General features: G+C 48.8%; 1 protein-coding gene across 1 annotated transcript in view; it reads left to right on the top strand.

The window, feature by feature from the left end:
* HTR4 (5-hydroxytryptamine receptor 4) overlaps positions 1-13,700 on the top strand; it is a 36,612-nt gene extending 22,912 nt beyond the window's left edge. The window contains exon 7 of the mRNA XM_041397791.1: positions 13,613-13,700. Within this exon, the coding sequence (XP_041253725.1) occupies positions 13,613-13,700 (88 nt within the window). The remainder of the gene's footprint in view (positions 1-13,612) is intronic.
* The last annotated feature ends 1,295 nt before the right edge of the window (positions 13,701-14,995 follow it).

Raw genomic sequence — 14,995 nt, 5'->3', positions numbered from 1 at the left:
GGCTCATGGCAGGACTGAGAAAGTGCTGGTGCTCACAGTGACAGCCTCCCTGTGTGGGACCTGGCTGGCAGGACACAGGGAATGCCTCTCTCCCTTCAGTGCCACACCCCACAGCAGCTGCAGCATCCCCAGGCACCCATCCCTTCACCTGCAGCCCAAATCCTGGGCGCACTGCACAGCTCCCACTGAACCTGCAACTATCCCAACAGATTTGGGGCAGGCAGGGGCTTCCCTCTGCTTTTTCCCTTCAATGCTTTTGGTTATTCCTCATCAGGCACACAGATTTCAGCGAGGCAGCAGATTTTGCACCAGCAGAGTTCAGGGCTGTTTCTGTTCCCTCCATCTGGAATTTTCCCCAGGGAGGTTCCCTGGGAGGGCTGGGCACGCAGGGTGGCAGAGCTGAGCTCAGGCTGCAATCTGCTCCCTGGAGCTGCTCTGCAGAACAGCCAGCACTGAGGGAGAGCTGCCACCATCCCTCCCAGGCCTGCAGGAACAGAGAATCATGGAATGGTTTGGGTTGGAAGGGACCTTAGAGCTCACCTCTTCCACCCCCTGCCACGGACACCTTCCACTCTCCAAGCCCTGTCCAGCCTGGCTGGGACACTTCGGGATTCCTCACATTTTGGGATCTCAGGCTTCACTGAGCACTCAAAGGTCTCCATTGCAGCTGTACCCAGCTGTTATTCCCTCAATCCTTTGTGTCAGGTGTCTGTGAAATGTCCTCTGTGAGTGTTTCTGTCTGCTCTCACCCCTCTGGAAGCATCCCTTTGTCCACCCCTTTGTTGTGATCCATCTTGGCTGCAATTTTCCCAAAAAGCTGCACTGGAGAGAGGCTGCAGGTGTGGGCTGCTGGGTGTGCTGCTCTCTCTGCTCTCCTGGGGAAGTGTTACCTCTGCCTGGAACAATCCAAGCTGAGCTGCTGCCAAACCCTGTGACCCTTGGACATAACACCTCTCCCCTGGTTGTGCTGGGCACAGAGAGGAAAATCTTGATTTTTCCCTCATATCTATGCAAAGTAGTTACAAAACATGTGGTCTGGTAGGATTTTACACTTCCCTGGTCAAAGTGACAAATACCTCCCTCAAGGTCAGGACAGCAGCAAAATATTCAGATTCAGGAAGCAATAAGGAGCAAGGACAAAAAAGTCAAAATGCACTGGAAAAAGGTGCCCTGGGCAGCCCCCTCCATGCTCTGGGCCATTTTTCCCTGGTCTGGAGACAGAACTGGGGTGTGAAGACTGTTTTCTCTTCTTCTGCTCCTCTCTTTGTCCTTGTTTATGTCCCCAGTTGTTTTTGTCACAGCTGTTATTGATGAGATCCTCGGTGAGGCTGCAGAAAAGTTATTGGGGATCGTGCTGGGGGTTTTTTTGAGGCTTAGAAGCTCTGAGAGAGGAGTTGTCAGTGCCTGTTGTAGGAGCACTGCTGACTGAAACACCTCAGGCATCAGAAAAAGTGTTTTCACCTTGTAACTCAAACCTTTCCCCACAATCATCCTTGGAGGCTGCAGGATGTGCCTGGAAGGAGAAGGAAAAACTCCTTTTTGTCTTTTTTCCTACATCAACAACCCCTTGGTGTGGTAATGATCCCTGCTACTGCAGGATGTGCCTGGAAGGAGAAGGAAAAACTCCTTTTTGTCTTTTTTCCTACATCAACAATGCTTGGTGTGGTAAGGATGATCCCTGCTGGGAGTTCTGGCTGTAGTGGTACAAGAGATGTCTTGGAAAGAGGTTTCAGCAGCAGAAACCAGGAGCTGCCCAGCTTTCCAAAGCATAAATCCTTCAGTTTTGAGGAACAGAAGCAATGGAAATACCCACCCTGGAACAGGCTTCCTGCTGGAAGGACAGTAAGAATGATCAGTGCTTCACCAGCAGCATGCTCCAGGATGAAGTGAGAGCTGGATTTGTGGCACTTTGCTGGGCAGGTGCAGCGGGTGCCCTGCCAGTTCCACGTGCTTTTCTCAGCACCAGGAACTCCAGGGCTGGGCAGCAGCTCTGGCTTGGATCCAAAGGGAAGGAGAGAAAACTGCAAAGGGGGAATGAGAGAATGAGGAAAGAGAGGGAGGCTTTCCCTTTGTTTCCAGTTAAACCCAGGGTAAAAGGGGAAACAGGCACTGTGTGTGAGTGTGAGTGTGCTCTGTATCCCAAGGGCACGCTCCAGCAGCAGCACACTGCAGCCAGCACCTCTGGAGGCTTCTCAGACACCCTCCCTGGGACCTTTTCCTAAAGATTTCAGGGATTTGAGCCAGAGCTGCTCCTCCATCCTCGTTCCTTCCCCCCCCCAAGGCCACAGGAGCACGAGGAGGAGCAGCGGGGACGGAGCCTCGCGTGGTGCCGATGGCAGCGCCATTTCCAGAGCTATCAACAGTGTCATTGTCATAGCTCTTGGAATGGTTCTGCCATAAGCACTGGACTGCCAGCTGCCTGCTCGGGAGGGCCTGGCCCACCTGGAATTCCCCTCCGTTGGGATGGAGCCGGTTCCTGAAGGATGGATGGATGGAAGTTGGCCCTCAGAACCTGAGTCTCCAACAATCACCACCCTCTCCTGACCCACAAATCCCTGCAGAGATGGCTGATGGATCCAGAGCTCCCTGCTTGGGCCAAGAAGAAGCAGAAAGTTCATGGAAATGTTGGGAGCAAACCAGTCAGGCTCTGCTTGTCTGTCTTTGGGAAGGATTGTACTTCTACAGTGAGTTTGGGTGAGTGGGGACAAGGTGCTCATCCCAAGCAGGCCACCCTTGGATGGTTGTTGTGGAACTCCTGTGGAACTCCTGTGCTGCTCTGCAGTTCTGTTCCTGAAGGAATCACAGCTAGAGAGAAGATCCTGTGACAAAATCATCCCAAGTGGAGCTGTCAAGCAGAACAGGAGCATCAGACTTCTGCAGTGAGTTTGGGTGAGTGGGGACAAGGTGCTCATCCCAAGCAGGCCACCCTTGGATGGTTGTTGTGGAACTCCTGTGCTGCCCTACAGTTCTGTTCCTGAAGGAATCACAGCTAGAGAGAAGATCCTGTGACAAAATCATCCCAAGTGGAGCTGTCAAGCAGAACAGGAGCATCAGGAGCTCTGGGGTCACAGAACTGTCCCTGCCTTGGCTGCCCTTTGTCCTTGCTCCAGGAGTTTCCCTGCAGTTTTCTGTGTTTTGCCATCCCAGGTTCTTCTTGGCAAAGAGGAGGAGGCCCAGCAGCTCCAGGCCTTGCTGGGCAAAGAAATCAGTGTGGATGTGCCAAGGTCGCAGGAGGTGCTGGGGAAGAAAATGCCCTGTTCCCACCAAAGCCCTGGCAAAGAGGGGGATCATTCCCTTCTGGAATTCCCATTCCATGGGCAGCTGATCCCTTCTGGGGCTGGCCCAAGCTGTGGGTGTGCAGAGAGTGGCCAGGGCACAGGGGGAAAAGCTTTTGGAACAGGAACCAGCTGTAAAATGTTGACAAATCCCAGATCTCCCTGTCTCCTATGAGTGATTCCTGCTCCAGAAGATCCCACAGGGATCTGAGAGCCCCAGCAAGGGGAAACGTGTTTGTGGCTCAAGGTGTGCAGTGTCAGGGATGAATTCTGGTCGCTGCAGAGTCCAGGCATTTGTGACAAACTCACAGTTTACTTGGCCAACCCTCTGGAGACATTCTAAGAACTAATTAATTCTTTCAGCTTCTGGATTAAACTCTTGTGCAAAACATCCCATCAAACAGAGACCATTATATGGTGTGTTAGCGTAATTAAATAAAGAGAGAACTGAGCTCCAGAGATGCCCACAACATTTAATTAAGATTAATTAAGCAGCATGAATTACAGCTGGAGAGGATGAAAGGGAGCAATTCAGAACTGGCTCAGCAAAGGGCTGGGATGCTGGGTTCATAAATTGTTTTTCAGGAGCCAAGTTGATTCCAAGGGGTTGGGTTTAGCCCTGGAGCAGCCCCATTCTCCTGGCCAGACACAGGGAGCAGACACATTCTCCTGGCCAAACACATATGCTAAATTACTGGGCAAAGCACATCTTTGGTTGCCACAAGGTAACACAAAGAATTGTGCTGCAAAATTGGGTTTATTTTGTGAGATCAGTTATTGCTGTAGGAGAGCCCAAACTTTAGTTACACTGGAAACTTGATGGGTGAAAAGCAATTTTCTGTTCCATTTGCCACATGTATCACTGCTTTGCTTTTCCTCAGGAAGGAGCAGACATAAATCTGAGCAGATTTTATTTACCAAAGCAGGGACTAGGGCAGAGATTTATGGACTGTGTCATCTCCTCTGGAGCAGAAAATAGACAGGCCCAGGGGCAACCAAGGGATGGCAAAACCTTCAGAAGTTTGAACTTATTTTTTTTGCTCTGCACAGCAAATTTGATGGCAATATATCAAGAAATGGACAGGTGGGGTCTCACAGGTGGCCCTGAAAGACAGATCTGCAGAAGGACCAGAAGAAAGCACAAAATACCAGAAATAACCTCGTGTAAACAGCAGGGATAGGGAGATAAAGGGTTTACAAACTCAGAGGAGTTTTGATGGCCTTGGTTCCCTCCTCCTGTGCTCAAAATCAATTCATTGATCAGTGGAACTCTTCATGTCATGTCCCAGTCTGCAGGGAATTTCTCTAAGGAATGATCTCCAGAGGAGTTGCTGAGAGCTGGTTTTACTCTGAGTAAAAGAAAACCCCAAACCCATCAGAGAATAAATAAATTCTGCTTGATTATGGTCCCTTGTTTTTTGGGTTCCCCTCATCCTCCCCACAAAATAAGCTATGCCTTATATTCAGATTTTTACCCCTTCCTGCCCTGGACAGGGCACATTCAGATTTTGAGCTTGACATTTTTCTTTTGGTCACCTTCAGGACATTTGAGGCTCTGCTCTTTAGGATGCTCAGGGGAAAAAAAAAAAAAAGTTTTCCTCAGGTTTTTGTTCCAGAGAGGTTCAGAGGGTCCCTGAAATCCCAGAGGGAGCAGGTTTCTGGCACCACCTGCACAGATCCTCAGGGGTTTAATTTGAACAAAATCCCAGGAACAGCCCCTGGAGAGGCTGAGGTGGGGTAAGAGCAGCAGCACAGGAGGTTTGGGGACAGGGTGACAGGAACTGGGGGCTCAGCAGCCTCTGAATCACAGCAAGATGAAGCAGCAGCTCCTGTCCCCCTCCTGCAGAGGATCTGACCCTGCTGGGAGAGCTCTTGGCAGGGAAGGGGATGAGCCAGGGGAGCATCATCCTTCCTGAGAACAGGGGAAGGAACACAGCCACGGGCAAGCTGTGCTCCTTGGCTGGGAACCTGCACAGCCTGAAACCAGGAGAAACTGCCCAGGAAGGAGGCAGGGAATGAATTGTGAATACAGGGAGCCTGTAATCCCAGCCTGCACTCAAAACCAAGGCTGTGGAGGGAGAATGTGGAGATTTTATCCAAATTCAGCACCCGCTGCCAATGTCCCCATCTGTGGTGTGACATTTAATCCTGATAAAAGGCTCACAAGGGATGAGGAGCGGGGAGCACAGCTCACAATTAATTAATATTGTTCACAATCCCACGGATGAAGCTGTACAAATTCACACCCCGTGGGTTGTAAGGGAGAAAGTCCAAAGCCAGGAATGTGCTACTTTAATCACATCATCGAATTATTAATTGGAAAACCTGGAAGGAAAGGGGAGAAGAAACTCACACTGAACACAACACAGTAGAACCTGGTGTTTGCTCTCTCAATAGGATGGAGACCTGAGGAAAGGCAGCCAAATAAACTTAAATTAAAATTGTGTGTAAGATTGATAAATAAGATTTAATGAGCTTAACCTACAACAAGTCCTATTTGAGATATTAAAGGCATCACGAGGTTATTTATTATTAATTTTAATTTTTTTTCCTTATAAAATGTAACAGGTTTTAAATTGACTATTATTTAACTGGTATTTCGTTATTTAATTTTTATGTCATTACTCCATTACAAGAAAATATAATTCTCAGCCCTTAAATTAAATACTTTAAAGTAAGCACAGCTTCCCAGCACCACCTTGGGACTGCACAGAAGCTCCCAGGACACAAAACTGTGGATTTGGCAGGACAAAAAGCAGGAAGCCATTCCCTGGGGAGCAGAACTCTCTCCTCAGCCCGGAGGGTGGGAGGGATTCCCAGCTGCTCTGAGGGAGTTGGTGGCATTTGCTCCTGAGTGACAAAGGAGTGACAGGAACAATGTGCACATGCCAGCCTTTTGTTACCAAACACGTGATGCTGGGCAGAAAAATCTGGTTTTGACACCTAAAAAAAAAGCTCTGCTGTTCACACACAAAGTAGGGAAGGAGGGGGGAGTTTTTTTGCCGGATTTCAACGAGCTGTAATTCCATTTTCCACTGGGTATTTCAGTGGGGAAAAACCACCCATTCCCAGAGGGAGAGGGTTGGTAAATACTGAAAAGGAGGTTTGGATCCCCATCCCTGGAGGTGGCACTCAGAGCTCTGGGCTGGGGACAAGGTGGGGACAGGGCACAGCTGGGGTTGGATGGGCTGGGAGGGCTTTTCCACCCTGAGATTCTGAGATTCTCCCCCTGTGGCACATTTGAAACCTGACAAACTCCACTGAACAGCTCCAGCTTTTGCCACTGTTTCACTCCACAGCTTTAACAAATGTTGGGGTTTTTTTTTCCCCAGCTGATAAAAGATTTAATTATGCCAGTGATGAAACCACCATTAAAAAAAAAAATTATCTTCCATTTGAATATTATTAATTGATGCTGCTTGTGTTTCATTAATTGAAACACTTAAAGCCAGCAGCCCACTGTGAGCCCTCCCATGTGGGGGTGGCTGGGAGCTGCTCTTAATGGGCTGCTCTGTGCCTGAGCACTTCCAAGTGCTCTCCTCATTATCAAATTTGGGGCTCTTAGGGCTGTTGCATTAATTATGGTGCAAAAACGAACTGGAGGCCAAAATCTGGAGCTAATTAGTGCCTGTAATGGAGTGCCAAGCTTAACATTAACGAGGGAGAAATGGAAATGGGGAGTTAATGGGAGAAAAAGGGGAAAGGGCTCCTCTTCCCCACATCCCCTGCATGGCCTCTCTCATTTATTGACTTGTTTGCTCTGGTTTATAATTAGCAAATGCATTTCACTCACTGCAAACAAGGAGCCCCTCGTTGATGCTGAAATTTGCTTCATTTCTGTCCTTTGGTGCCCAAATTGCTGCTTCTGTTGTGGAAACATCAAATTCTGCGACGTGGAAATGGCACAAATCTAAAGCAGAAATTCAGCAGCTCTGGGCCATCCCCACCTCGTGGCTGCTGTGTGGATCCCTGGGTTTCCATCACCAACTCCTCTCCATCATACCCAAATTCCAAGGTTTTCAGCTGAAGCTGAGCAAAACATCCTGCAGTGGAAAACAGGGAAAATTATAAACATTAACTAGGTGGAGCAGCTGAAAGCAGAAGGAGAGTGGGAAAAGGGAAAAACGATCAAATTCAGCAATTGTGGTGAGGGGGATTGGGAAGGACCACAGAGAAATTCATTAATAGAGCCTGGCAATAAAAAAGATAAAAAAGGAAGATGGAAATGAGCACCTGCAGTCCCAGGGAACAAAATTTGGGTGAAATTCAACAGGAGAAAAGCAAAAAGAAACCAGATGCTGAAGGGTTTGGACATTTCATTTCAAGATCCTATTTCAGGTTATTATTTGCCTGCACTTCTAAACATCCTCCTCAAAAAGGATCCACAGCTCCTGCAAAGACAAAAACAAAGGGACTGGAGGGGGTTTAATCTTGGTTTGCCAGAAAAAAGAGAGATGATGGAACAATGGGGGAAAAAAGGAGACACAAACATATGGGGAAATGCTCTCTTTGTTTCCGGACTTGTCAGAGACAAAAAAAAAAAAAAATCTCCTTTTTATTTTTTTTTTTTTAATGTTCCTCTTATTCAAGAGAAATAAGTATTTACTTACTTGAGAACTGCTAATTTTAAATCTGGATTTCTTCAGAAATCCTACCAAGCGCACTGGAAGCTGGGTGATGTGGGCTGGAGACAGATGTTTTATAAAACCTCTGCCTGATATATAGCAAAGAATGACGAGGCCTGAGTTCAGCTCCCAAGGTCGGAACAGCATTATTTGATTTAAAGATAATTAAGAGATTCAGCTTAACTGCTCAGGAGTGGGAAAATAAACACTTGTCATGAGACAGAGAGAGATTTGTGTCTAGATTTGACTACAAAGGACTCTAAAATCAACATTGCTGTCAGAGCCATGTAAATAATTCAGCAATCCCAACGTTTTCCCAAGATCTGGGTTTTCACGTTGGGCTGCAATGAGATAATTCAGTTTATTCTTACCCTGCTCTAATGATTTTATGCTGATGGCCAGGTGCAGAACTCACTGCAGGGATGGGAGCAGGACAAATTCAACCCAGAGGTTACAGAGTAACTGGGAAGTTTTTAATTTTCTGGAGTCTGTGAACCTGGGAATGCTGAGAGAGGGATAATTCTGCTCTCATTTGTGGAAGTTTCATATGCAGCTGCGTTAAAAGCAAATGTTTTGTGAAATTCCATTTAATTTGGCCTCTGTGGATTAATTTTTTCAGCAGAAGATGCAAATGGAGCAAAGCATTTTGTTCCCAGTTCATTCTGACATTTGGTGGAGTTCAGATTTGAGGGTTTTGCTCTTTCAAAGTGGAAAAATATCACAGATTAAAATAGGGAATTCCAGAGATTCTTGGATTTTGTGTCACACTTTTCTCAGTTCTCTGTTTCCCATCATCTCCCAGTTTTCCAAAAATATCAGAAGTCCCTTTCCAGCAGACAGGAGGAGGGGACCTTCCTCATGTCCTGGAGAACAGACTCAGATGTTGTTCCTGGCCCACTGCAGCTCCATCTGTGGGATCATTCCTGGTGCCACCCAGACCCATCCTGCACCTCCAGGCCTTGGTTCCTGGGGCTTTGTGGCTGCCATAAAACACAGAAATTAAAAAAAAAACAAACCTTTTCCACCCATTCCTGACACAGGAACGGAGCAGAGCGAGCACAGGCTGGGATAAAGCACAAAAATCATCTGAAGCTGCTCTCCTCCCCTCACTGCCAGAGTGGTTCATGAATTCCGTTGTTTTCTAATTCAGAATTTATAATTCTGGAACTGAGCAGATGGTGCAGGGCTGATTTCAGGGATGTGTTCATTAAAATAACCTCTGCCAAGTGATTGTTCACCACAATCCCACTGCAGATCAATTATTTGTTCCTGCTCTTGTTATTCCCTCTGGAAGCAGCAGAGCTCTGAGGCATGGACACGATCTGGAGGGTGAAGTTCCAGCAGTGGTGCTGCAAATATTCCAGAGGAAAATCACTTTGGGAGAGAAAGGAAAATGCAGGGAAAGATAAATTGTGGAGCAACACAATTGTCAAAGCTTAGAAAGATTTCAATCCTTCATTCAGTTTGGAAGCTCGGTTCCATTTAAAATGTGGTTCCAGGCAACTTTTACCTCAAAACCTCTTCTACCTTCCACTATTTTAGGTGGTTGAGGAGAAAAATGGTAAAAAAACACATTATTGAGAACAGGATTCTGCTCAAGCCAAATGCAAATCTTCACAGTTTTTCATAATTTCATCTTGTTTTCCTCTGGGTCCTCCTGCAAATAACAAAAGGTTTTTGATACAGTGGGAGCCATCATCCTCACCTACGTGCCTTTTCCTTGGAGATCTGTTCCAGGTGGGATGGTGGCTGTTCCTGGGGGAGTTTCTGGTTGTAGATGAAGGAAGAAAAGTGTTTGGAATTGTTTCATTTAGAGTTGGGCTTCAGCAACTGGAAAAGGAGAAAATGGAGACACAGGCAGTGAATGTTCACTCCCAAAATTGTCAATATCAGTGGGGAGATCGGTCCCCTGATAAAAGCAGCAAAGAGAGTTGGACATCAATTGCAATCTGCTCTTTTCTGCTTTTTTCTTCTTTGTTTTACCTCACGAGGAGTTGAAGACTTGCTCCAGATCAGGAATGGGGAAAATATCTGAGAGTGGAAATTATGGAGAATGAGGAAAGCAAAAAAAGTGAACAGCTCAGAACTCAGTGAATTTGATACCTGGATTTCTTCTTCTGCCCTTGCATTCTCAGGGGTCTGTCAGTAACTATTTTGCATTTATAATACAAAAATTACAAAGGGATTTGTGAATACAGCCAGAGTTGGGCTTTAGCACCTTTTTGTGTAGCTCATGTCTAAACTTCTGCACCCAGTGAGACCTGAGGTACCCCACACCAAAACTCCCCCCACCCATCCCAATTTCTGCAGCAAAATCTCATCTCTGCCTGTTGTCCTTCCTTTTCTGAGCAGAGGGGGAATGGATTGAGTGGCAAAAGCCCAGAGCTGGCAACTCAGGTCCCTCCCTGCACAAAGGGAAGCTGCAGAACCTCCCCTGCTTGTCCAGGGACTGTCAGGACAGCAGGAACCCCCTCCTGCCAGTCCAAAAGGGAAGCAATTAATAAAGAAAGGAGCTGTGAAGTGGGAAGGGATTATTGAACAGAGAGCAAAGGCAGCTGCACAGCCTGGTGGGCTTGGGAAGGTGGGAAATGCAGGAGTGCAGCCACAAATCCCTCAGCCAGCAGGGTTCAGCTGTGGCTGGGCCAGCCTGCCTTTAGCCTCTCTTCATAATTTTATTTATGACCAATGTGATCCAAACCCTCACAGTTCCTGTCCCTGAGAGCTCAGGGCTGGTCTCAGGGGTGAGGACTGAGCAGGACCTCAGGCTGGGGGGAAATGGGGTCTGGATTTCATTCCAGCTGGGGAAACCAAAGCCCAGCCATTTCTGGGCTTTGCTTGCCTGGTAAATGTCCAGGTCGGTGTTGGGGCAGCTCTGCAGGGAGTGGAAGTGGGAACAGTGCATCCCCTTGGAGTCCCCCTTCTGCCTGGGATTTGCCAAATTCCCAGAATAAACTGGAGCTCCTGGTCCTGCAGAGCCCCAGAGCTCCCCTGGTGCCCAGAGCTGAGCCCAGCTGTCATTCCAGAGTCCCTTGGGCTGGCAGGGACAACTGTCCCCAAGCTGGCCATCAGCACAATCCCAGGGCCATGGGCAGGGTTTGCAGCAGGTCCCTGGAGGGGCAGGGCCTTCCCATTGCTGGGATTTATGGTTTATAATTCATTTTTTGGGGGGTGCTTGGGATCTGGGGGAAGCTCCCGGGGAAGGGACAGCAATGCTGTCCCCACTTTGTGAGGGACAGCCCAGGATGCTCTTTGAGCACAAATCCCATCAAGGAGCCCATCAAGGCAGGAAAACAGCACAATTAATTTGCTGCAGATCATTTACTTAATGCATTTAACCCTTTAAAAGTTTTTTTTCCCCTGCACACATATTCCAGCTCCCTCAGATGTATTTATTTCTCACACCTACCTGGCTGCTTCCTCTTGAAGCCTTCAGCCCACACAGGGAGGGTTCCAGAGCTGTTTCCTCCTTGCATTGTAGGATAAATCCCTGGCAAATCCATGGGGTGGGAGCTGAGGAGCACCAGGTGTGTTCCTGCAGGGGAAGCAGCTGAATCTCAGGTGCAGACGAGAATTTCCCACAGGTGCCAAGAGCTGAGAAATGAGGTGTATTTTCAGAGAGAGATCACTGAAGGCACAGGGAAAGAGACAGAACAAAAACTTTTTGTGAGAACAAAAGCAGGGCTGTAAAATCCCAGCTTTTACTCAACTCTAAATCAGTGCCCTACAACTGGCAAGAGGCTCTGAACTTAGATTTGAAGGGAAAGGGTGCAGGGTATGGAAAACCCCATGGAACACAAAGGCCTGGCAGCAGAGGACACCCTTAACAGACTCGTGGAGATGTTGGGAATATTTTAGGAACGATGTGCTGGTACCTGAGCAAGCCATGAGCTGGCACTCCCTGTGCCAGGGATGCTCTTTCCTCCTGTCCTAGCAGTCCTCTTTCCCCACAGGGTAAACAGCTGGAAGTGTTGAGCTCACTGCCAGAGGCTTCAGACAGACACTTTGTGCCACAGACACCCCGGGACACCTTAATGACTCCTCTTTAGCTTAATGAACCTCTAACAATCGGCACCGCCTGCTCTTGCTGCTCTTGCTCCACTCTGGGACGGCCGCAGAACACGGAGGAAGGTTTGGATCCTTGGGTGTCCCAGTCCCTGTCCAGCTGGATCCTTGGGTGTCCCAGTCCTTGTCCATCTGGAACCTTGGATATCCCAGTCCCTGTCTGTCTGGAACCTTGGATCTCCCAGTCCCGTCCAGCTGGATCCTTGGGTGTCCCAGTCCCTGTCCATTGGGAACCTTGGATATCCCAGTCCCTGTGTGTCTAGATCCTTGGATATCCCAGTCCCTGTCTGTCTGGATCCTTGGATATCCCAGTCCTTGTCCATTGGGAACCTTGGATATCCCAGTCCCTGTCCATTAGGATCTTTGGGTGTCCCAGTCCTTGTGCATCTGGCACCTTGGGTGTCCCAGTCCCTGTCCATTGGGAACCTTGGATATCCCAGTCCCTCTCCATCTGGAACCCTGGATATCCCAGTCCCTGTCTGTCTGGATCCTTGGATATCCCAGTCCTTGTCCATTGGGAACCTTGGATATCCCAGTCCCTGTCCATTAGGATCTTTGGGTGTTCCAGTCCCTGTGCATCTGGAACTTTGGATATCCCAGTCCCTGTCTGGATCCTTGGATATCCCGGTCCCTGTCCATGGTCCTGAGCTGCCCCAGGTGTCAGGGCTCTGTCCGTGTCCCATCTGTGGCAGAGCCTTTGGCATTCCCAAGGTGTCCCGGGTGGATTGTGTCCCACAATGTCCCTGTCTGACCTTGGATATCCCAGTCCCTGTCTGTCTGGATCCTTGGATATCCCAGTCCCTGTCTGTCTGGATCCTTGGATATCCCAGTCCCTGTCTGTCTGGATCCTTGGATATCCCAGTCCTTGTCCATTGGGAACCTTGGATATCCCAGTCCCTGTCCATTAGGATCTTTGGGTGTTCCAGTCCCTGTGCATCTGGAACTTTGGATATCCCAGTCTCTGTCTGGATCCTTGGATATCCCGGTCCCTGTCCATGGTCCTGAGCTGCCCCAGGTGTCAGGGCTCTGTCCGTGTCCCGTCTGTGGCAGAGCCTTTGGCATTCCCGAGGTGTCCCGGGTGGATTGTGTCCCACAGTGTCCCTGTCTGACCTGCTCCATCAGTTCCAGCTCTGTTCTCTCTTCGTGCTTGTCTCGTTGGAGTCTGTTCAGTGTGAGGTCAAAATGCCTCTGCTTGTCTCTGACATCCAGTCTGTGACTCTTTGGGAGCACATTTTAAAAACTCCTGATCCTTGTTTGAAGTGCTGGAGTTCCAGGGGATGTTTGAGGGAAATACCTGCACATTCAGTGCCTTGGCCATGCTGGGAGCCAGCATCCAGCTGGGAATTCCTGCAGGAGCATCCTCCAGCCCACACTCAGGCAGTGCAGCTCACCTCAAACCCAGAAGCTTGTGTTTCTGAAACCCAATACCTGAAACCCAACAGCTTCTTGGTTTTCAGGGATTGCTCTGACTGCTCCACACTGAAGGTTTCATTCCCAAAGCAGGGATTCACATTTTTTTAATGTGGGATTTGGATATTTGGAAGAATCACTCTCTTAAATATACTTTGGAGTTTGCAAGATCTCATTTTCCTTTTTCCATCAGTTTGGCCTTTGCCCTGGCACTGACAAAGGTTTGTGTTCCCCTGCCAGGTACACGGTTTTACACAACGGGCACCACCAGGAACAAGAGAAGCTTCCCATCCACACTGACCCTGAATCCCAAGAGTCCTGTTTCTAGTCCTGGCCCAGAAGAGGAGGAACAGAGGCCTTTGAGGATATCCCAAGGATTCACAGACAGCAGGACTTGAAAATCCATCCATCTGCATTGTCCTGGTGCCTCCTGCAGTGAATTCCCAGGAATGCCCAGCTGTGGGAGCTGGCTGGGAGCATGGGGAGGGTCAGGACTGCTGTCCCTGTCCCTGTCCCTGCAGGAGCAGCTGGAGCTGTGCCAGAGCCCTGCTCCAGGAGCAAGGCATTCCTGACAAAGCCAGGACCAAAGCAGCTCCAAACCAGCCTGTGCAGGGACTCCTGCTGCTCCTCTCCAGCTGCCCCCTGCTCAGCTCAGCCCATCCTGGACGTCCCAGCTGTGGGGTGGCACCGAGCTGCTCCCTCCCTGCTGGCTCTGCCTGGAGCCTGGGCATTGCCAGGAGAGGAGCAGCCCCACGTTTTCTCCAGGAGAACAAGAGGAAATGCTTGCTGCCCTTTGGTTCCAGCCCCAGCTGCTGCTTCCCCCACCCTGCAGAGCTCTGGGATGGCCTGGTGGTGTTTCCTGGCCAGGGAGGATGCCAGGGTGTGCAGGAGCTGAGTGGGACCAGCCCAGCTCAGAGCCATGGCCCTGCTCTGCCATTGCCAGGGGATGGGACGTGCCCTGGAGCCCAGAGCTGTCCCCATCCCTCCCCTGAGCAAACTTTGGGCATTCTGAGGCAGCAGAAGCTTGGGCAGGAGCCAGAGCCAATGGATCACTAAGTGCCATCTTGGAAAAAAACCACCTAAACCCTTTTCTAGCTACATTTGGAAGAGAGACTTCTACTTACCTTTGCCACCTTTATTTTTCTATTTGTTGCTGGTCTCTTCCAGTCGAGGCAAGAAGTTTTCCAGGCTCTCCAGTCTCACATCTGCAAAGATCTCAGTCCTCAGCTGCTTCCTGCATGTCGGTGTTGCCACGTTCCTCGTGGGCTGCTTCCCCCTTTGCATGGAAAGGGTGGGCAAGGCTCGAAACTCCACGAATTTGGGAAAAGGATTTTCATGCAGGATCAAGACCACGAGCCTCGACCCTTTTTAGGTGAAGATCTACCCCAAGATGCCACCCTGAGCTTCGAAAATACAATTGTACTTTGTCATATCGTGGAACCATGTACAGATATTTTTAATGTACAAAGAAAAGCTGACATTATTTATTATTTTTTATCAGGAACATGTGGTTTTTTCATTAAAAGCTTCTAGACCAAGGAGCTTAACATACTATGTATTATTATTTAGTAATATTTCTGTTGCTATGTGACAGGTATTTACTGCAAACAGACGAATCACGCT

The sequence above is a fragment of the Onychostruthus taczanowskii genome, unplaced genomic scaffold, assembly GCF_017590055.1.
Source record: "Onychostruthus taczanowskii isolate IOZ18803 unplaced genomic scaffold, ASM1759005v1 scaffold14, whole genome shotgun sequence".
Classification (NCBI taxonomy): domain Eukaryota; kingdom Metazoa; phylum Chordata; class Aves; order Passeriformes; family Passeridae; genus Onychostruthus; species Onychostruthus taczanowskii.
The sequence above is the reverse complement of the archived record's forward strand: the minus strand, read 5'-3'. Positions and strand labels throughout refer to the sequence as shown.